This window comes from Mixophyes fleayi, chromosome 8 (genome assembly GCF_038048845.1).
Source record: "Mixophyes fleayi isolate aMixFle1 chromosome 8, aMixFle1.hap1, whole genome shotgun sequence".
Taxonomy (NCBI): Eukaryota; Metazoa; Chordata; class Amphibia; order Anura; family Limnodynastidae; genus Mixophyes; species Mixophyes fleayi.
Genome location: NC_134409.1, coordinates 73,158,501 through 73,175,594, shown reverse-complemented (window position 1 = coordinate 73,175,594; position 17,094 = coordinate 73,158,501). Strand labels below are relative to the sequence as shown.

At 39.5% G+C, this 17,094-nt stretch overlaps 1 protein-coding gene across 7 annotated transcripts in view; it reads left to right on the top strand.

The window, feature by feature from the left end:
* The window catches only part of PDE4DIP (phosphodiesterase 4D interacting protein), a 309,241-nt gene that overhangs the window by 184,273 nt on the left and 107,874 nt on the right, over positions 1 to 17,094 (top strand). For all 7 annotated transcript variants that reach the window (XM_075182734.1, XM_075182733.1, XM_075182729.1 and 4 more), the window contains 3 exons: positions 2,625 to 2,741; positions 15,233 to 15,367; positions 15,843 to 15,955. In XM_075182734.1, the coding sequence (XP_075038835.1) occupies positions 2,625 to 2,741; positions 15,233 to 15,367; positions 15,843 to 15,955 (365 nt within the window). The remainder of the gene's footprint in view (positions 1 to 2,624; positions 2,742 to 15,232; positions 15,368 to 15,842; positions 15,956 to 17,094) is intronic.

Sequence of the window (17,094 nt, the reverse complement as noted above, 5' to 3'; positions counted from 1 at the left end):
CAAACTACTTCGATAGTCTGACCAGTTCAGTAGGGCTTGTGAATCTGGACACCATGCTGCTAAATGTCAGACACTCCAATAAAAGTTCCTAGAAGATTGGCACGCAGGTATCATTTGGAGTACACTGATACTCCACAAACCACAATGCCATTTGGCATGCCTGACACAATGAAAACACATGAATTCTTTTAGCAATCTCTTTTGCCAATATATACATTCTGTATGGTCTTGTGCAGATCTGGACAAATCACTCCTTGAGCTAAGAATCTGGCTGGAAAGTTTTGAACAAATAATTTTATAACATAATATGTGCAAGGTGCTAAGAAGGGAAGGGGAGTTAGGGTATTCATATTCGTATGACTATGCAAAATAGATTAATATCAGAGCAGGTCATTATAAAGCAGAGCCAGAATATAATTATTTGTAATTATAATAAGCTGTGTATATGGGATCTATAATGTATATCGGCTATGTCCCACACAAAAATATGCCATTGTATGCCTATAATATACAAGCCTTTGCCCACACACATAATATGCAAGCCATTTGTTATAGACATTACAAGGCCATATGCCTGAACAAAATGTACTAGTCTTGTGTCCTAAACAACAAACATTATCCTCCTCCCTGGGACGCATTTTCCAGAAATCGTTAGAACAGCTGACTAGCAACTTGTTCTCCCAAGCTAGTGTTCTGCAACGCTGATTTATATCTGCCAGAGCCATACTCTTATTTACAATCTCAGTTATGATGTCAAAGAGGTTTCTGTGAATGTGGAGACATGGCTCTGTCTCAGATATATAAGGGTGATTTTAAAATAAACTTCTTTGACAAGGTTAGAGATATTTTAAATCCTAATACAGATAATTAGACACAAAGGGGCTCATGCTGAATTGGGCATAGACCCAGTTGTTTAGCGTAAAATATGGAAATTTTACTGCACAGGCTAAAAAAAAAATGACGTACTTCTACATCCATATGTTTATCTGACACTGACTTCTCCTTTCTCTTAAAGAGGCATGGGGGAGGGATGGGGAGGACAAAGGCTGTCTAAGTACAGTAAAGACATGTTTTCTTTATTGCTTAATTTCTACATTTGTCAGTAGCCATATCTCTTGTAGGTAGCAAAAGGTTGGTGCAAATACACACTGATGTTGATGGTTGCCAGCACTAGTAGCTGGTTCTGATTGCCCAGTTTTGGATTCACTTTTGAAGCAGGTTTTTCATCAATCAGGTCTATATTATATGATTTTGTAGGCATATTTTAGAATGATTTTTGATGTACTGACAATCTGGTATGACTAATTGGCTTCAGTTGGTAAACTAATAGCTGAGTACAACAGTTGTAAAGAAACACTTAACCCATCAGACCCCCATGGATGGTATGTATGGCAGCTCATGACCTGATAGCAAAAAACAATAACGTGTGGTTGTAGTGGACTAAGGAAGACAAACAATGGATACTGGAACTTTAGAAAATGATGCCTGACTTATGAATCCTGGTTCCTGCTAAACTGATGGGAGGAGCTGGATATGATGAAAGCCACAAGAATACAGGGATTTGGTCTGCAGAGTATGAACAATGAAGGATAGTGGCAGTGATGTAATAGAGGGGTTGTGTGTTCATGGCTTATTAGGTACCTTAACACAAGTACAGCAACATTTAGCTGTCGCCAGATATCTGAAAATAATTGCTGATAGCAGCATATTAAGCAACAGCAACATATACAAATTGTAGACATCAGACCATCATATTTTCCCCCTGATCAGATTTTTTTTACTTTCTCAGTGACGTTGTTTGGCCAAAGCTCTTTGCTCATCTGCATTACGTATTTTCTTTTACTCTTTATTCACACTACATTTTCTTAAAATATGTTATTCTTTACATCACCAAGAAGTATTACCCAGCTATGTTTTAATAATCCTGCATTCCTGGGAGTATATTTACTGTATTGCAGGTTTAAAAAAGTGAAGATTTTTGTAGAATGTACTAAATAAATGATAGCTAGAATCTGGTTGCTATAGGCAACATCTCCCCTTTTTCAAACCTGCAGTCAAGTACATATACCCTCTGGAGTGATGTATATCATGTATCTGTGAAAAAATACATAATGGGGTTCGCGTAGAACTGGACGCTTGTTTAAAACGCGGATATAAATAACATTTGAAAAACATAATACAGGTTTGTTGAGCCAGATGCATCTCAGCTGATCATCATCATTATCAGTTTGTAACTTAAACCATTGGTTTACCCTGCAAATTTTCCATCTCCTAACAGGTGCATGTGCGTCTGAGTCTGAGTCTATATAAGTCGCTCCAATATGCCCATTATGTATTTTGGCTACTCTTGCATTCCCCCTTCTTTCCCCTTTTATACCTTTTCAATCGTACATGGGTGTAAGCCCAAGATTCGAGTCTTCATATGGCTATAACTGTAACTTGTGCTTAACTATGTGCATGTGCAGATGTAAAAAGCATATTATATGCAGCATGCTGTACTTTGCATCCATCTCAACATGACTCCCAATGTGTATACAGCCCTAACAAAGTGAAGTTTCAAATAAAATTTTGCAATTTATAAAAAAAAACACAAAAAACGCTAATTTTCTTATCTTCCCAAACAGCTTGAAGTGTCTGCTCTACAATCTATTATCATGAAACAAAATGAGCAGCTGCGGGAACAAGCTGCAGACATAGATACTCTGTCAAGAAACATTCAGATAAAAGAAGAGTTAATTAAGGTAATTTGTGAAATAATTCAGGTTTGACAGTCTTAAAAATCCATTGTTTTTTCCTCTGATTTTCTGGAAAAGTTAGAACATAGACTACCCTTTGTAGTGGGAGCTGGGGTCTGTCCTGTGCAAGTAAAGGTCATATGTCACCAGGAACACTTTCTCCCACTCTCCCGCTTGTTGTAGGAAGGGAGCATTGTATGTATCATTTTGTTCAAACTATCCCAACTGCTTCCATTTATATTTGATTGCATCATATATGACTTTGTTGGCTGTTCTTAAATGTGGACAGGTGTGTTCTGGTTAAATCGCAGTATGGTCTTTGTCACATGTCACACAGAGAGGGGCTGCAGTATCCTGTCCCATCAGGAGACAGGAAGTGTTGATCAGCTGGCAGCCAGATTCTGGAGAGAAGTAATGTAAGGGGTTAAACTGGGATTTTGCTCAATATTTATGGACGCTATATTGAGCTGGGCTATTCCCCAAAGGTAACTGTGAAAAGCATGATCCAACTTTATATGTGTCAATTGCAGTCCCATAATATTTGGTATTCTAACTTAGTAAATTAAGAAATAATGATATCAGCCCCTGCCCACATAGATCTTCAATTTCCGAGTGGGTAATGTGATTTCCAGTAAATGTAGCAGAGAAAGCAAAATCTAGCCATTTAGTGGCAAATTGAGCTATAAATACAAAAGTTCAGGGTATATTGGACTTACAGTTTGGACCAACAACTGGACAACACCATAAATAGAGCTGTGGCTTTAATCTGTAAATGATTAAAGAAAAGTCTAATCTATGAAATTTATATATCACTAAAATCCATGCTCTAATACTAAGACATAATAATTTGGAAGTACCATCCCAGAGTCACATTCAAGTCAATCTAGTAAGAACAAAAAGGGAAAAAAAATATTTTGTTAGCAGACACTTGCCCATAAAATGTTCTGTGCAAAATCTAATTCTGATTTTAGAGCTACAATAGCAGCATGCACATATGGTAGTGTTTGCAGTGTAAGACTGAGCAATATACCACTGTCTTGTTCCATAAGTGATCACTCAAGTCCGATAAAAAATGGTAGTAGTAATGGCACAAAAATTTATATTGGATGAATAGGTACCTTTAAAAGTGTTCCTTGCCTGCTTTCATTAAAGATGATAGAAAAAAGTCCAATCACATTACACTTGCTTGTGCGCTCCAGATTCTGTAGTAGTCATTCGCATACCAAAGTCACTAGAAGTAGCTAAAGATTCTTGTCTCCTGAAACCTTGTAGATCTAACACGTCTTCTTCTTATCTTTTTTCGAAGATGTCTGCACCAAGGATACAAAGAAAATAAAAATATATATATACTCCTCCTTTCATGTATTTAATTAGTAATCAGCTGCTTCAATGGAACTGCAGCACCTTAAATTATACTATATTATTGCACGCAAAAAAATACAATTATTAATCAATTAATTGCAAATCAAATCCAATTCCATGACATCTTACATCTTTAAATAATTGCATACAGTTAAACCACAACCTATATAGCAACATCTTTAAAGGGAGGAAATGGTTTTTAAGTATATGATGACAAATCCACCTGCCATTGATTTGTTTGGATCATCTGAACCTACACCCAACACCCCTCTGCAGTGACTCTCATAAGCCCTCTGATAGTTTTCTCTCATCCAAGTATAAGGAACACATCGGCAGACAATACTACATGCTCCCCAGACCAGCTATCACCATTCACAATGACCCTAGATTATGATAACCCTATAATAAAAACTTATTCATTTATAGAGTACTCAATTACACTATGCCCCTAAAACAACTCATATCTACAATGTAGCTATTATATAACTATTTGTGATTCAGTGGCTAAGCAAAAATTACTATTTATAGTAACAAACAGTTGTCTCCACTCCTCTGCCTCCTCTGAGAGAGCCATTTCTTTCTGGGCTTCTCAGCCAAGGACCTTAGGGCTTCACAGCTATCTCGTCAGATGAGCTGGCTTGGGCACTGTCATGATTTGTTGCAATATCTTTGCACTAAAGGATAGATAAATATATTCAAAAAGAGGCGGCAGATAAGGATCTGAATAATCTCTTAAATAATCAACAGAATGTAAACGTGGTATAGAGTTGCCGAGGGCAGTATACCAATAACTACATCAGACTCTTCCATAGCAACCAGTACACTGGAGCTGCTGTAAGTCAGTAGAGCCCTTAGAGTGTATTGGGTTACACTGTGCAGCAGATAGATGAGGACTGGCTGGTAAATCAAATTATTACTGAAGTACAAAGTGGACTCTGGGAAGTGAATTTTAAAGAGTTGAAACATAGGGTGCAGGGTAAGCGTCAGACAAACAAAACACCAGGTCTAGTGCACAGGTAACTAAAACAAAGTTCAAAATATAAGCCGAATTTGGTACACACATATTAAGGTCAGCGGAAGTCAGATAGTAAAGCCGGGTCAGGCGCACTGAACTCTGAAGTCTGACGAACAGGACCAATGGTATGCAGGGAGAGAGACACTGATAGCATTCAATAATTTGGCAACCATGACCTGCAGGTGCTCAAATTTTAAAGCAGTGTAATACAGCGGTGTAACTGATGACATCAGTGATCACTAATGTTTCTACCTGTAGCTGTTGTGACTTAGACTAGCTGCAGTTGTTGCAAAAAGAGAGTGGAGAGTGGTACTTAACAGACTGCTTCCTATAGTGACTTTTTTCTATGTAAGCGACTTCAAGATACTCCAGGGTTTGGCCAGAAGTTGCTGGTGGTAAAGTCAAATCAACTTAAGGGCCTGAATATTTTTTGAGAATTCTCAGGACCTTTCGCCCAAAGTATGCTGCTTTTCCATTTAATGAGATACTGTAGTTTGCCATGCCATAACATAACATTGAGTAAAGATTTTTTTTTCAGCAACAAACTCTTTATGCCCTTGAATTTTACTGGGTAGATTGGGGGTAGGATTGTGTAATGATGGTATTGCAAGTTTTACTTGAGATACGTAGAATACCGGATGAACACAACGCTGGAGGAGACTGTTTTACCACACTCGCCCACACTCGCACTCTTTAGTTTCTTCATTTGTCAAAATAGGTATATGCAGTAGAGGAATCTACCTGGATCCGTAAATTCCTACAAAAGTCCTTCTAGAAGCGGGATGTGAATGGTGTTCTCTTTGTCGGATATAATGGGGCTTGGACATCCATGCAATCGAAAGATGTGTATGAGAAATAGTTAAGCTGTCTATGGTGCAAAAGGCATATTTTTCATGGGAAAAAGTGAGCCACCATAGTGAATTGGACAAGCACAAACCATATTCATGCCTTGAGAATACGGAATTTCTGTAATAAAATCCATTCAAATGTCTTGCCAGGGTCTTTCAGAAATGGCAAAGGCTGTAACAGACATGGAGAATGTTGATGTGAACACTTGTGTTGTTCACAAATAGAGCATGCATCTATATTTTCATTGATTTACTTGTGTATTTGAGGCCACCGATTTTGTTTTGTCTCCTCAATTTTTTCTTTCCATATGGTTTTTCCTGTTGTCACAACAGGGCATCTGTATTGCTGTTGCTGTATCCTGTGCTGTAAATGACGCCTGAGTTAGAACGAGCGAAGAAAAGGACTTGGCGCAAGTTAAGTCTTTTAGCGGTTTTCCATCATTCCCAATTTTTATGGTTTGCATAGATGGTAACTAAAAAATCTGATCCTTCTACCAAATTTCTTCACTCCTTTAATGCTGATCGTAAAGCTAATACTTCTTGGTTTTCTACGGCTTGCCTAAGTTTTCTTGATAAATAAGCACATGGGTGAAGAATCTCTGTTCCATATCTCTGGAATGAAATTGCTCCTACCGCCATCTCTGATGCATCTACTTCTAGATAAAAGAGCTTGTGTTGGGTTTGAGTGAACCAGTACTGGAGCAGATTGAAATGCTGTCTTTACAAGAGTGAACACTTCCTGGGCTGATGTAGACCACAAGAATGATATTCCTTTATGAGTGAGAAGGTTGTTCAATCTTAACAAAGCAATTTGCAAATCCAAGGAATCACTGGACAGCTTTAAAATCCAAGATGTTAAGAATAGCAGGCAACTACTTTCTGAGCAGTTAGGATTTATTTGTCTTTCTGGTGCTGCTAATGAGCATTCAGGTCTTTAACTGTGTAGGGTGAACACATGATCTGTTTATATCACCTGGACAATGACTTAATGGTCATTGGTGTCTGATAGCTTAAATAGTTACCCATGTCAGATAAACTTTACCTTTTATAGTGTTCAGATGGTAGCATTTCCGTGCTCCTGTTCAGTGTTGTTCTGAATCCTGTCTACTTTCTGGTATCCTACTCTTGCTTGTAATTAGAATGAACTTAGCTTGTGACCCTAGTTATCCTCTTTGCTGCTTGAACCGTATTTTACCTATTGCAGTTTATCTCTGCTCTGCTATTTGTTCATTTATCCAGGTTCTGCACTACATTTGTCTACACACCTTGGCATATATCTGCTGATTTTGAGCGTATGGCATGCAAAATCACTCTGTGTATGCTCATTATCAGCTGCTACTACTGGCTACGTTTTAGGGGCTGCCCATGGCGGGTAAGGGGTGTGGCAATAGTCCATGTACAGTGTGGGCATGCCAAACTCTAGCACATGCAGCCACGGTCTTAACAAGCTCTTCGGCCGTGAAAGTAAACTTTCATTTTTGCTGTATCTCTTGCTCCAGCTATGGGGCTTGTCTAAGTTAGCCTGTGGGTCGGCTGGCATTACAGCCACCTGACCCGCCCGCTCTTTACTGTTTGAAAAATAGAGTGAAAAAAACTAAAAAATTTGGGATCGCCCCCATAGTGACATTAACTGTAGTGCTGCCAGGCTAATGCTGGTTTCCGCAAAATGGGGGGGGGAGGATGTGTGCGGTATCCCCGATCCCCGATGATAATAAAGTGAAATAAAAGAAAGAAAAACTGTAAAACATTTTACTTTGTGGAACTACAAATCCCAGCATACTCATGGCATGATGGGACTTGTAGTTTTAACTAAATATACTTGTTAAAAATAATTAAACCCCTGGTGCGAGCACCTCTCCTTGGAGGAGTACTATATGCCGATCTGCTTAGCGTACTAGCAGTACTGGTGGAGGCCGATGAAAAAGGTGCCGGCAAGCGGGCAATGAGTTCCTGCTGAAGTTGGCCTGCCAGCCGGATAACATTTGCATTCCCCTCGCGAACAGAGGAATGCAAGGCGTCCACAGCCCCAGTCATTTGGGCCAGCTGCACGTTGGTTTGCTCCAAAGCGTTTGCCAGCCGGTTTATTCCAGCAGGGATTTGGCTATTGGAGCGGTGTATCCGCCTCAACTGGGCCGCGATTTGGGACATGTGCCGAGTTTGGCTGTCCATAAACTGACACTGCTGTACCTGAAAATTAGCTATGGATTGGGCCATTTCTCGCCCTGTATCCATCTGAGGAGCTGCAGCTTGTTGCTCGGATGACTGTTCCGCAGGGCCAGGTGCTTGTTCCTGGCGCGTAGACACGGGGACATCTACCATCTCTAAAGTGATGACTGTGTCTCCTTGTGGGTCATCAGTAGGTGACATCTGCGCAGACTGGCGCTGGCCTTGCAGAGATGCTGAGGTTCCTGTGGTGAAATAACCAAGGTAAGTATATAGGAAATAACATGTTTTTAAATTGCATTCTGGTCAATGTATACATTTAACAACTAAAGAATGGTTACCAATGTCTACCTTCAAGATTAATTGTCCTCTGCGACCTGATGAAGGATGCTACTCATATGTTTTAGGAGTAAAATCTCATTTTGCCTATGCGTTACAGTGATGGGTTCAAAATGTCCAAAAAAAATTATGCTAACATTGAGGGTGTTTGTATCAAAATGCTGCAAGACCGTGCTTTGGGGTAAGTGAATACTATTTTAGGTCTCCCTCTGTGTAGTACATGATGGGGGATATAGACTAAACTGCGAGTTTGAAAATGTGGAGATGTTGCCTATAGCAATCATATGATATAGCAATCAGATTTTAGCTGACATTTTGAAGAACGCAATAAATAAATTATTTATAAAATCTGATAGGTTGCTATAGGCAACATCTCTAGGTTTCCAAACCCTCAGTTTAGTAAATGTTGCCCTATGTTCTCATTGCAAACCATATAAAAATCACTAAATATAACATGGACACCAACATTTGTACACAAAAACATCCAAGTCCATTATTTCTCCCCCAAACAGAGAACACACACCTGCTTGCTCTTCAGAGCCAGAATCTCTTGCTGAAGGTGGAGGTGTAGACCTTGGACTGGGAGTAAACTGGCGTCCTGGCGAATCTGGATGTATTAGACAAAGCATACAATGTATTTGCAGCAAAAAGCAAATTACAAAGAAAAAATGTGTTTGCAAATTTAAAAACAGTTCAAAAACAATTTTTTGCCCTTTACATACTGATTGTCTGTCTAAAAAAAAGGCACTTTTTAAAAAAAAAACAAATTTTTTTTAAAAAAAAACATGTTTAAAATAAAAAAGGCACTTTTAAGAAAAAAAAACACATTTTTAATATTGTTATCGTAAAAACGACAAATAACTCACCAACTCCTTGGGCAAACGAGGGTGAATCTGTGTCTTGCACATTAATTCTCTCCACAATTTCACAGGGCATTATCTGCCCCAGCTCCTCCTCATAACTGGTGTATTCAATGCGAAGTGGGGGGCCACCACCCGTGTGTCTTGTGGACCTCCTTTCCTGGGCCATCTTCTCTTTAAGCCTCCTCTTGATGTCTGAGAAGCGCTTGCGGCAGTGCGCCACTTTCCTCTTTAGTGGGCCCACCGCGTTCACACTCTCCCCCACAGTTGGTGACGCCGCCTTAGAGGAGTCCGGGCTGCCAGGTTCCCTAGGATGACCTCATAGCAGGGAACTATGTGGTGCACCAGAACACAATTTTCGTCGTGAGAGAATCGGACATTTCTCCCTGTCTTCGTCTTCCTGCCCTCTCCTGACTCCTCAACCTCTGCCTCTCCCTCCTCTGCCCCCTCAACCAGAGCTGGATTAAGGCTTTGGGGGGCCCGGGGCACTTAAGACAGGGGGGCCCCTAAGATCTAAAATTAAGGGCATAGTGACACATCCTGCATTACATCACCTACAGCCCACAGTATGACACTTACAGCTCTCCCAGAGGGCTCGCCTAGGTTGTCTGCATAAGAAAAATCATTGTTTCCACAAACTAAAATACTGTACATTAAAACAATCATCAAAACACCACATTAAAATTGGTATTGACACCACACAATAAAACTAGCAATGATACCGCATATTAAAAATTCCGTTGATAATGCACATTAAAACTAGCAATGATACCGCACATTAAAACTAACACAAAAAATAAACATTGATAACATAACGCCAATTTTGACTAATTATATATATATATATATATATATATATATATATATATATATATATATATATATAATGTACTACAATTTTATTCAATATTTATTGAAAATTGCTAATGGATGTGTTGATGCACCCTCCTACAGACAAAAAGACCTGCATTGTTGTGTACACCATTGAACGGTCACCAAAAATTAGGATTGTCCCACTAGAATAACAACGTTTCACAGACTCTGCTGCTCTCTCCTACCTGTTCTTCTCACTTTCACCACCTGTGCTGCAGGTTTCCTTAGTTGCGGCTTGTCTGGATCCTGGAATGTTGGAGGACCTATTTGGAAAAAAATGGGGACATTTAGAAAATTACAGCCAGCCCTGGCGTTAAATCAATACCACCCATGATTAATAATTAAGCCTTCCTCCAGCCCCAACATTAAAATAATAGTATTCATATTTAATAAATAAACCTATTTCCCTCCCTACAAACAGCCCCAACAATAAATTAATAGCATTTGCATTTCAGAAATATACCTATTTCTCGAACCTGTCACTGCCATTAAATAATTCATAGGCACATTTAATAGAGACCTCATTCTCCCCAAACTCACCCCCAAACTACCCCATCTTAAATTAATAGTCCCCGCTATTGTGACTCTCTCCCCCCTTTTTCTATATACTGTGCTTCTCTCCCACACTTTTTCCTCATACTGTACCTGTTTCCCCATTTTTCCTCAATCTGTGCCTCTCCCCCCTTTTTTCTCATGCTGTGCCCCCCCTTTTTCCTTACTGTGCCTCCCCCCCCTTTTCCTTAATGTGCCTCTCCCCCCCTTTTCCTTAATGTGCCTCTCTCCTCTTTTCTTTACTGTGCCTCTCTCCCCCTTTTCCTTAATGTGCCTCTCCCCCCCTTTTCCTTACTGTGCCTCTCTCCCCCTTTTCCTTACTGTGCCTCTCTCATCTCCTTTTGCCTCATAGTGCCTCTCTCATCTCCTTTTTCCTCATAGTGCCTCTCTCATCTCCTTTTTCCTCATAGTGCCTCTCTCATCTCCTTTTTCCTCATAGTGCCTCTCTCATCTCCTTTTTCCTCATAGTGCCTCTCTCATCTCCTTTTTCCTCATAGTGTGCCTTTCTGCTTAATTCCCTTTCTTCACTTACCTTTCTATTAGCTTTTCTTTTCTTCTCCTCTCTTCTGTCTTCTCTCTTCTTGCTTCCTCTCCGCGCTGCTCCTCACTGAATGACAGGCGTGACTTGATGACGTCACGCCTGTCATTCAGCATTAACAGAGCAGAGAGGAAGGAGGGACGCCGGCGCTGAGATCAGGTGAGTAAATCTTTTTTTTTTTTGCTACCCCGCTCCCCCCACCAACGAGGAGAAGCCCAGAACCTGCCCGCAAAACCCCCAACCCCCCCCCCCCCCCCCCCCCCCGCCGCCGCTACCGCAAAAAAAAAAAAAAGTTATAAACTGACAGCAGGAAAGTTCATGCGGCAGCGGGGGGCCCTTGGAGAGAGGGGGGCCCGGGGCACGTGCCCCCTGTGCCCCCCCCTTAATCCGGCTATGCCCTCAACCTCCATCTCCCTCTCCTCAGCCTGTTCTACCCTCCTATCTCTGGACATAATGACAAATAAATGCCAAACACAGAAAACACAGAAAGACTTACAAACACAAAGGACAAACTACACTAAATACAGACACACTCTCCAGACAGGCACACACAAGTAACACAGACAAAGGACAAGTCAAATACAAAAAATACAAGACAGAAAATAAAAGAGAAAATAAATGTACAAAACAGAAAAATAGCACAGGACTACTCACACTTCAATCAGATATCGCTCACCAATCCACCAAACTCCAACTCTCACAAACTGTCACCAAAGCTCAAACCAACTAACTCCTCTCTCAAAACTCCTCAAAACCCTATTAGAGAAAAAAGTGTCAGGCCAGTGGTTTATATAGGGCTTGTGATGTCAAATCTCCTGACTTTGAAAATAGCCAATAGTAACAGGCCAGGAGACAGGTGTAATTTTCAAAAAAACCGCCTTTACACAAAAGCGCCGTCATTTCAAGCAAAAGCGCCATGTTCTATTCAAAGCCGCCGCCGGCTTTGAGCATTACATCCCGCCGTTACATCGCCGGCGGCTTCAAATTGAAGCTGAAATGCGCCCATTAGTAAATTCGGCTGTTTGCAATGCAAACCCGCCGGAAAACCGCCATCACACCTGTTAGTAAATCTAGCCCTTTGTGTTTGGGAGGTCTCATACCTTACATTCAGAGGGCATCAATGAGACACTTGAATTTTTTAAATATTTTACGTGTTCTTATTTTGTAAAAGTAGTTTTACAAAAAACAATACAGACAAGCAGTTAAAAATTAACTGCCAACATACAAGTATCACATAGCATATAAAATATATATTGATAAAGCTGCGCTGGGTCAGGCACAACCAAAGCTTTCAATAAATACAGATGAGACACTTCAATTTAGCAATTTAGGATTCACTTTGTTGAAAGTTTACTGTGTATTTTTGTCCATTTCTTTTTATTGGTTGGCAATTACTATGCTAGTTAATAAGGATAAAAGTCTAATCTAGAATGATTTTACACATTTTTCGTTTTCTGTTATTTTTCAAATACGACTCAAACGTACTAGTAGGATTGCTTTTACTTTAGTTTGGAGCTATCTCTTCTATGTTTCCTTTTGCACATTTTATGTAGCATGTGTGTATTATTATTTATTTCCCATGCTAAGAGAATACAGTGGCTTGCAAAAGTATTCCATCCCATTGAAGGTCAGATTTGTCTGGAACAATCTGTGTAAATGATATTTGTAATACAGACAGTATCTTAAAGCAAGTTTCAAATTCATAATTCATTATTTGTCTGCAGAATTTTTTTAAAAAATTTAAAAACTGAGAAATGCCACTTGCATAAATATTGGTGAGGTCTGTGGCGGCCTTTGGGGAGGTCTGTGGGGCATATTGGAAGTACTGAGTGGCATGTAAAATACATGTAGGGATATCTGATGCCATGTGAGGTCTAATGGGCATGTAAGGTGCAATTAACACTCATTTGCTGGATGTTTCTTACAAGATTAATTTAAATGTGACTCTGGTACTGTGGTTCTGAATTCTAATGCCTCAGGGGCAAGGACTTGGATTTTAGTGATATGTGAAAGCCATAGGCGATTGATTAGTCATTTATTATCGCATATAATCTCTTTTGTTTCAGCTTTCATTGTCATGTTGTATAATGTGCCGTTTTAGTGTGTGTGTGTGTGTGTATATGTATGTATGTATATATGTGTGTGTGTGTATATATATATATATATATATATATATATATATATATATATATATATATACACACAAGTTAACCCGTGCATGATACTCATGCATTCTAGTCAAATCAAGATACTTAAGGTCTTAAAAAGGTTCTTGTCATGCATTTGGGCCTAGCCCAGGCCTCTTCAGGGGAAGATCGTTACCTTCCGACGCAAGCGCCCTTTTTAATGTGTGTTCATGAGGTAAAATTACCTCACGAAAATGAGTTTGACCCCTCAACTCGTAAATTTAGCCTTTACCACCCCTCCCACGGGGGGAAGGGGGGATGATGGAAGTTAACTGACTTGACTATTCTAATTTTTTTGTCAAATAATGTCAATATACCAAATTTCAGGTCAATTGGATGAGCCCTTTCTGAGAAAATAGTTTTTTCCACACACACACACACTAACGCACGCCTCTACACATGTGTGTTCATGAGGTAAAATTACCTCACGAAAATGAGTTTGAGCCCTACCAAATTTCAGCCCTTTTTGAAAATTTTTTCCCACACACACTAAAAATTTAGTAGGTCAGTGTATAACTCTGCCCAGCAGGTGGCGCTGCAACTTTTTTTTTTTCCACACACACACAGACGCCACTAAGCATTTATATATTAGATATATATATATTATATATATATTGCGAGCAGGGCCCTTTTACCTGGTTGTCTATGTTACCCAGTATTGTTTTAATAATGAGATTGTTCCCCATTGTTAATGCTATAGAATTTGCTGGTGCATATAAATAAATGTTGATGATCATCATCATCATCACCATTTATTTATATAGCGCCACTAATTCCGCAGCGCTGTACAGAGAACTCACTCACATCGGTCCCTGCCCCATTGGGGCTTACAATCTAAATTCCCATAACATACACACACACAGACAGACCCACAGACTAGGGTCAATTTGTTAGCAGCCAATTAACCTACCACTATGTTTTTGGAGTGTGGGAGGAAACCAGAGCACCCGGAGGAAACCCACGCAAACACGGGGAGAACATATCCTCACAGATAAGGCCATGGTCGGGAATTGAACTCATGACCCTAGTGCTGTAAGGCAGAAGTGCTAACCACTTAGCCACAATTGATGTGTGTTTATTTATATATATATATATATATATATATATATATATATATATATATATATATATATATATATATATATATACACTATTCATTTACTATGATACAATTGTTGAATTTGTAACAGATTCCATCTGTCTGACAATTTTATTCAGTTGTGTTTAGGCTTGGAACATCCATTAGTACAGTGCTCTTCTTCAAAACAAAAAGACATTTGTTGTCAGCGCTTATCCTTAACACTGCCCTTGCTAGATGTAAACCCCTATACTTGAGAGGTGAGTGCATCTGATTTTATCTGTGTTTTAATTGTGTTTAAAGCATATAGGTCAGTGTGAGACCTGCATATATTAAGGTGCCCTTGTTTTGACCAAAATTTGAACTAATACCTCATGTTTTCATTTTTCAAGATACACACAGATATACAGTGTTAAGGATAAGCGCTGGCAACAATTGTCTTTTTGTTTTGTATACATATATGAGCATTTATATTGCCATGCAGCTGGTACCATATACAATATCATAAACCAGTAGGCTGAACTTTTAGGATTAACAGCTATCATTGGACTTGGGTAAAATCCTAGGTAATGGTATTCTAGAAACCAAAATAAATGTTGGTTCCAAATCAAGCTGGGAATGCACCTAATATGAAATGGAGGGGCACCTCACATTTGAGAATTGCACCATTTTTTTACTCGTAGGATCTGCAAATGAAGTTGGTTGATCCAGAAGATATTCCGACTGTGGAGCTCCTAACCCAGCAGATTTTCACTCTAAAGGAGAAAATGGCTTCAATGGATTTGGTTAGCCAAGGCCAACTAAGACATACTCAGGAGGTATTTAGGGGATTTTATCGATGTATTTATTTATGATCCATTATACCATTGATGGGCAACCTGATGCACCTCACAGGGCCACGTGAACCACTTATCTTTAAATGGGCCACACATTACCCTTATTCTTAGTACATTTAGTCAAAGAAAGAGACAGCTATCTGTAACAGCATAGCAGACATTTTGAACAGGTGTATAACAAACATACTATAACAAACAAATCTGACAGCAAAGCAGGAACGAACTGGGGGGCTGCAGGTGAAGGCATGTAGGACCGCATGCGGCCCTAAGGACGACTGTTCCCCAACAACTGCATATACAGTAAACGGTTTTAGGTTCTAGTACTTTTCGCTTTGGGTGAAATAATCATTTACTTGCTCTGTGAGTTTGTGGTTTGTGGAGGACAGGGGAACGGGTTTAGGGTCTGTGTAAATGCACATACTTTTTTCTCTCATATATATTCTTTGATCCTTTATAGCTCTTTAAGTTACTTGAAGAACTTGCTGCAAGCAAAAGTAGACTTAATGAGACACTGCAGGCTGAAAAGCAGCTTTATAGCTGCTTAGTACAGTTCCATACAGAATCTGACAGGTAAGTGCTTTGTAGTTGACATTTATTATTTATGTTCTATTTTCCCTATATTTACTATAGTTATTAAGGTATTTTTTTAGACTGTCCATTTACTTGTGAACAAAAGAGTAAATTTTATTGATGTGATACACAGTTTTTTTTTTAAACTGATAATGTTTATGTAACACTCCCGGGAAAGGTGGTGTGTGTAGGTTGGAGATCTTTCCTCCTGGCAGTACTTCCACCCGATCCTTGAATCGTGGACTGTGGGGGGGATGTTCAGGGTCACGCACACCAGGGGAAATTTGGGGAACCCCTTGCCCATAATTCAAATAAGTGCTGACTCACTTGTAAGGTGCAATAGACACTCGGCACATTTATTGATACTCTAAATAGTAGATTTTGTCAGCAGCGTTTGTTTTAGAAATATTTATCAGGTTATATATATATATATATATATATATATATATATATATATATAGTCTACTATAAAAACTAATAAGTGACAGCAATAATTTTGAATGACTGGATATAATAACACAGGAAATAAATTACATTTGTCCACACACTGAGCCCTCTCAACTATTCAAACAGGACACTTAATATATCTGTTTATCTTCTAAAGTAACTTGGTTTATCTATTCTATTTACTGTGAGGTATGTCACTACGCTACTTGTTCTAGTAGTACCCTCCAACATATGACCTTTAATTGGATGTACAGTAACAGTCTGTGACTTTTTTCAAAGACAGTATTTTGCCCTCTTCAATTTCCTCTGTCTCTGTGTTCTCTAGTACTACTGCAAAATGGCTGCCTTATTATCTTCTATAAGTCCCTTTAGCCATCCTGGGACCTGTAGTTCCACACAGAATACAATAATATCAGTCTCTATTTGCACTCTTCTTCTTAGTTTGTGTCCCTGTTCTTCAGGCAAAAACCACTATCCCTAACTCCAGGGCCGTAACTAGGGCTGTACGAAAGGGGCGACCGCCCAGGGCGCAACGCTGAAGGGGGGCGCAATTTGGAAATATTTTAGGTTCATTTGGTTAAAATTGAGGGCTAGGGGGGCAGCATTTGTCTTTCTCGCCCCAGGCGCTAGAATTTTAAGTTACGGCTCTGCCTAACTCTTCAGGGCTATTCCACTTTTTGTCCCAATTGCAG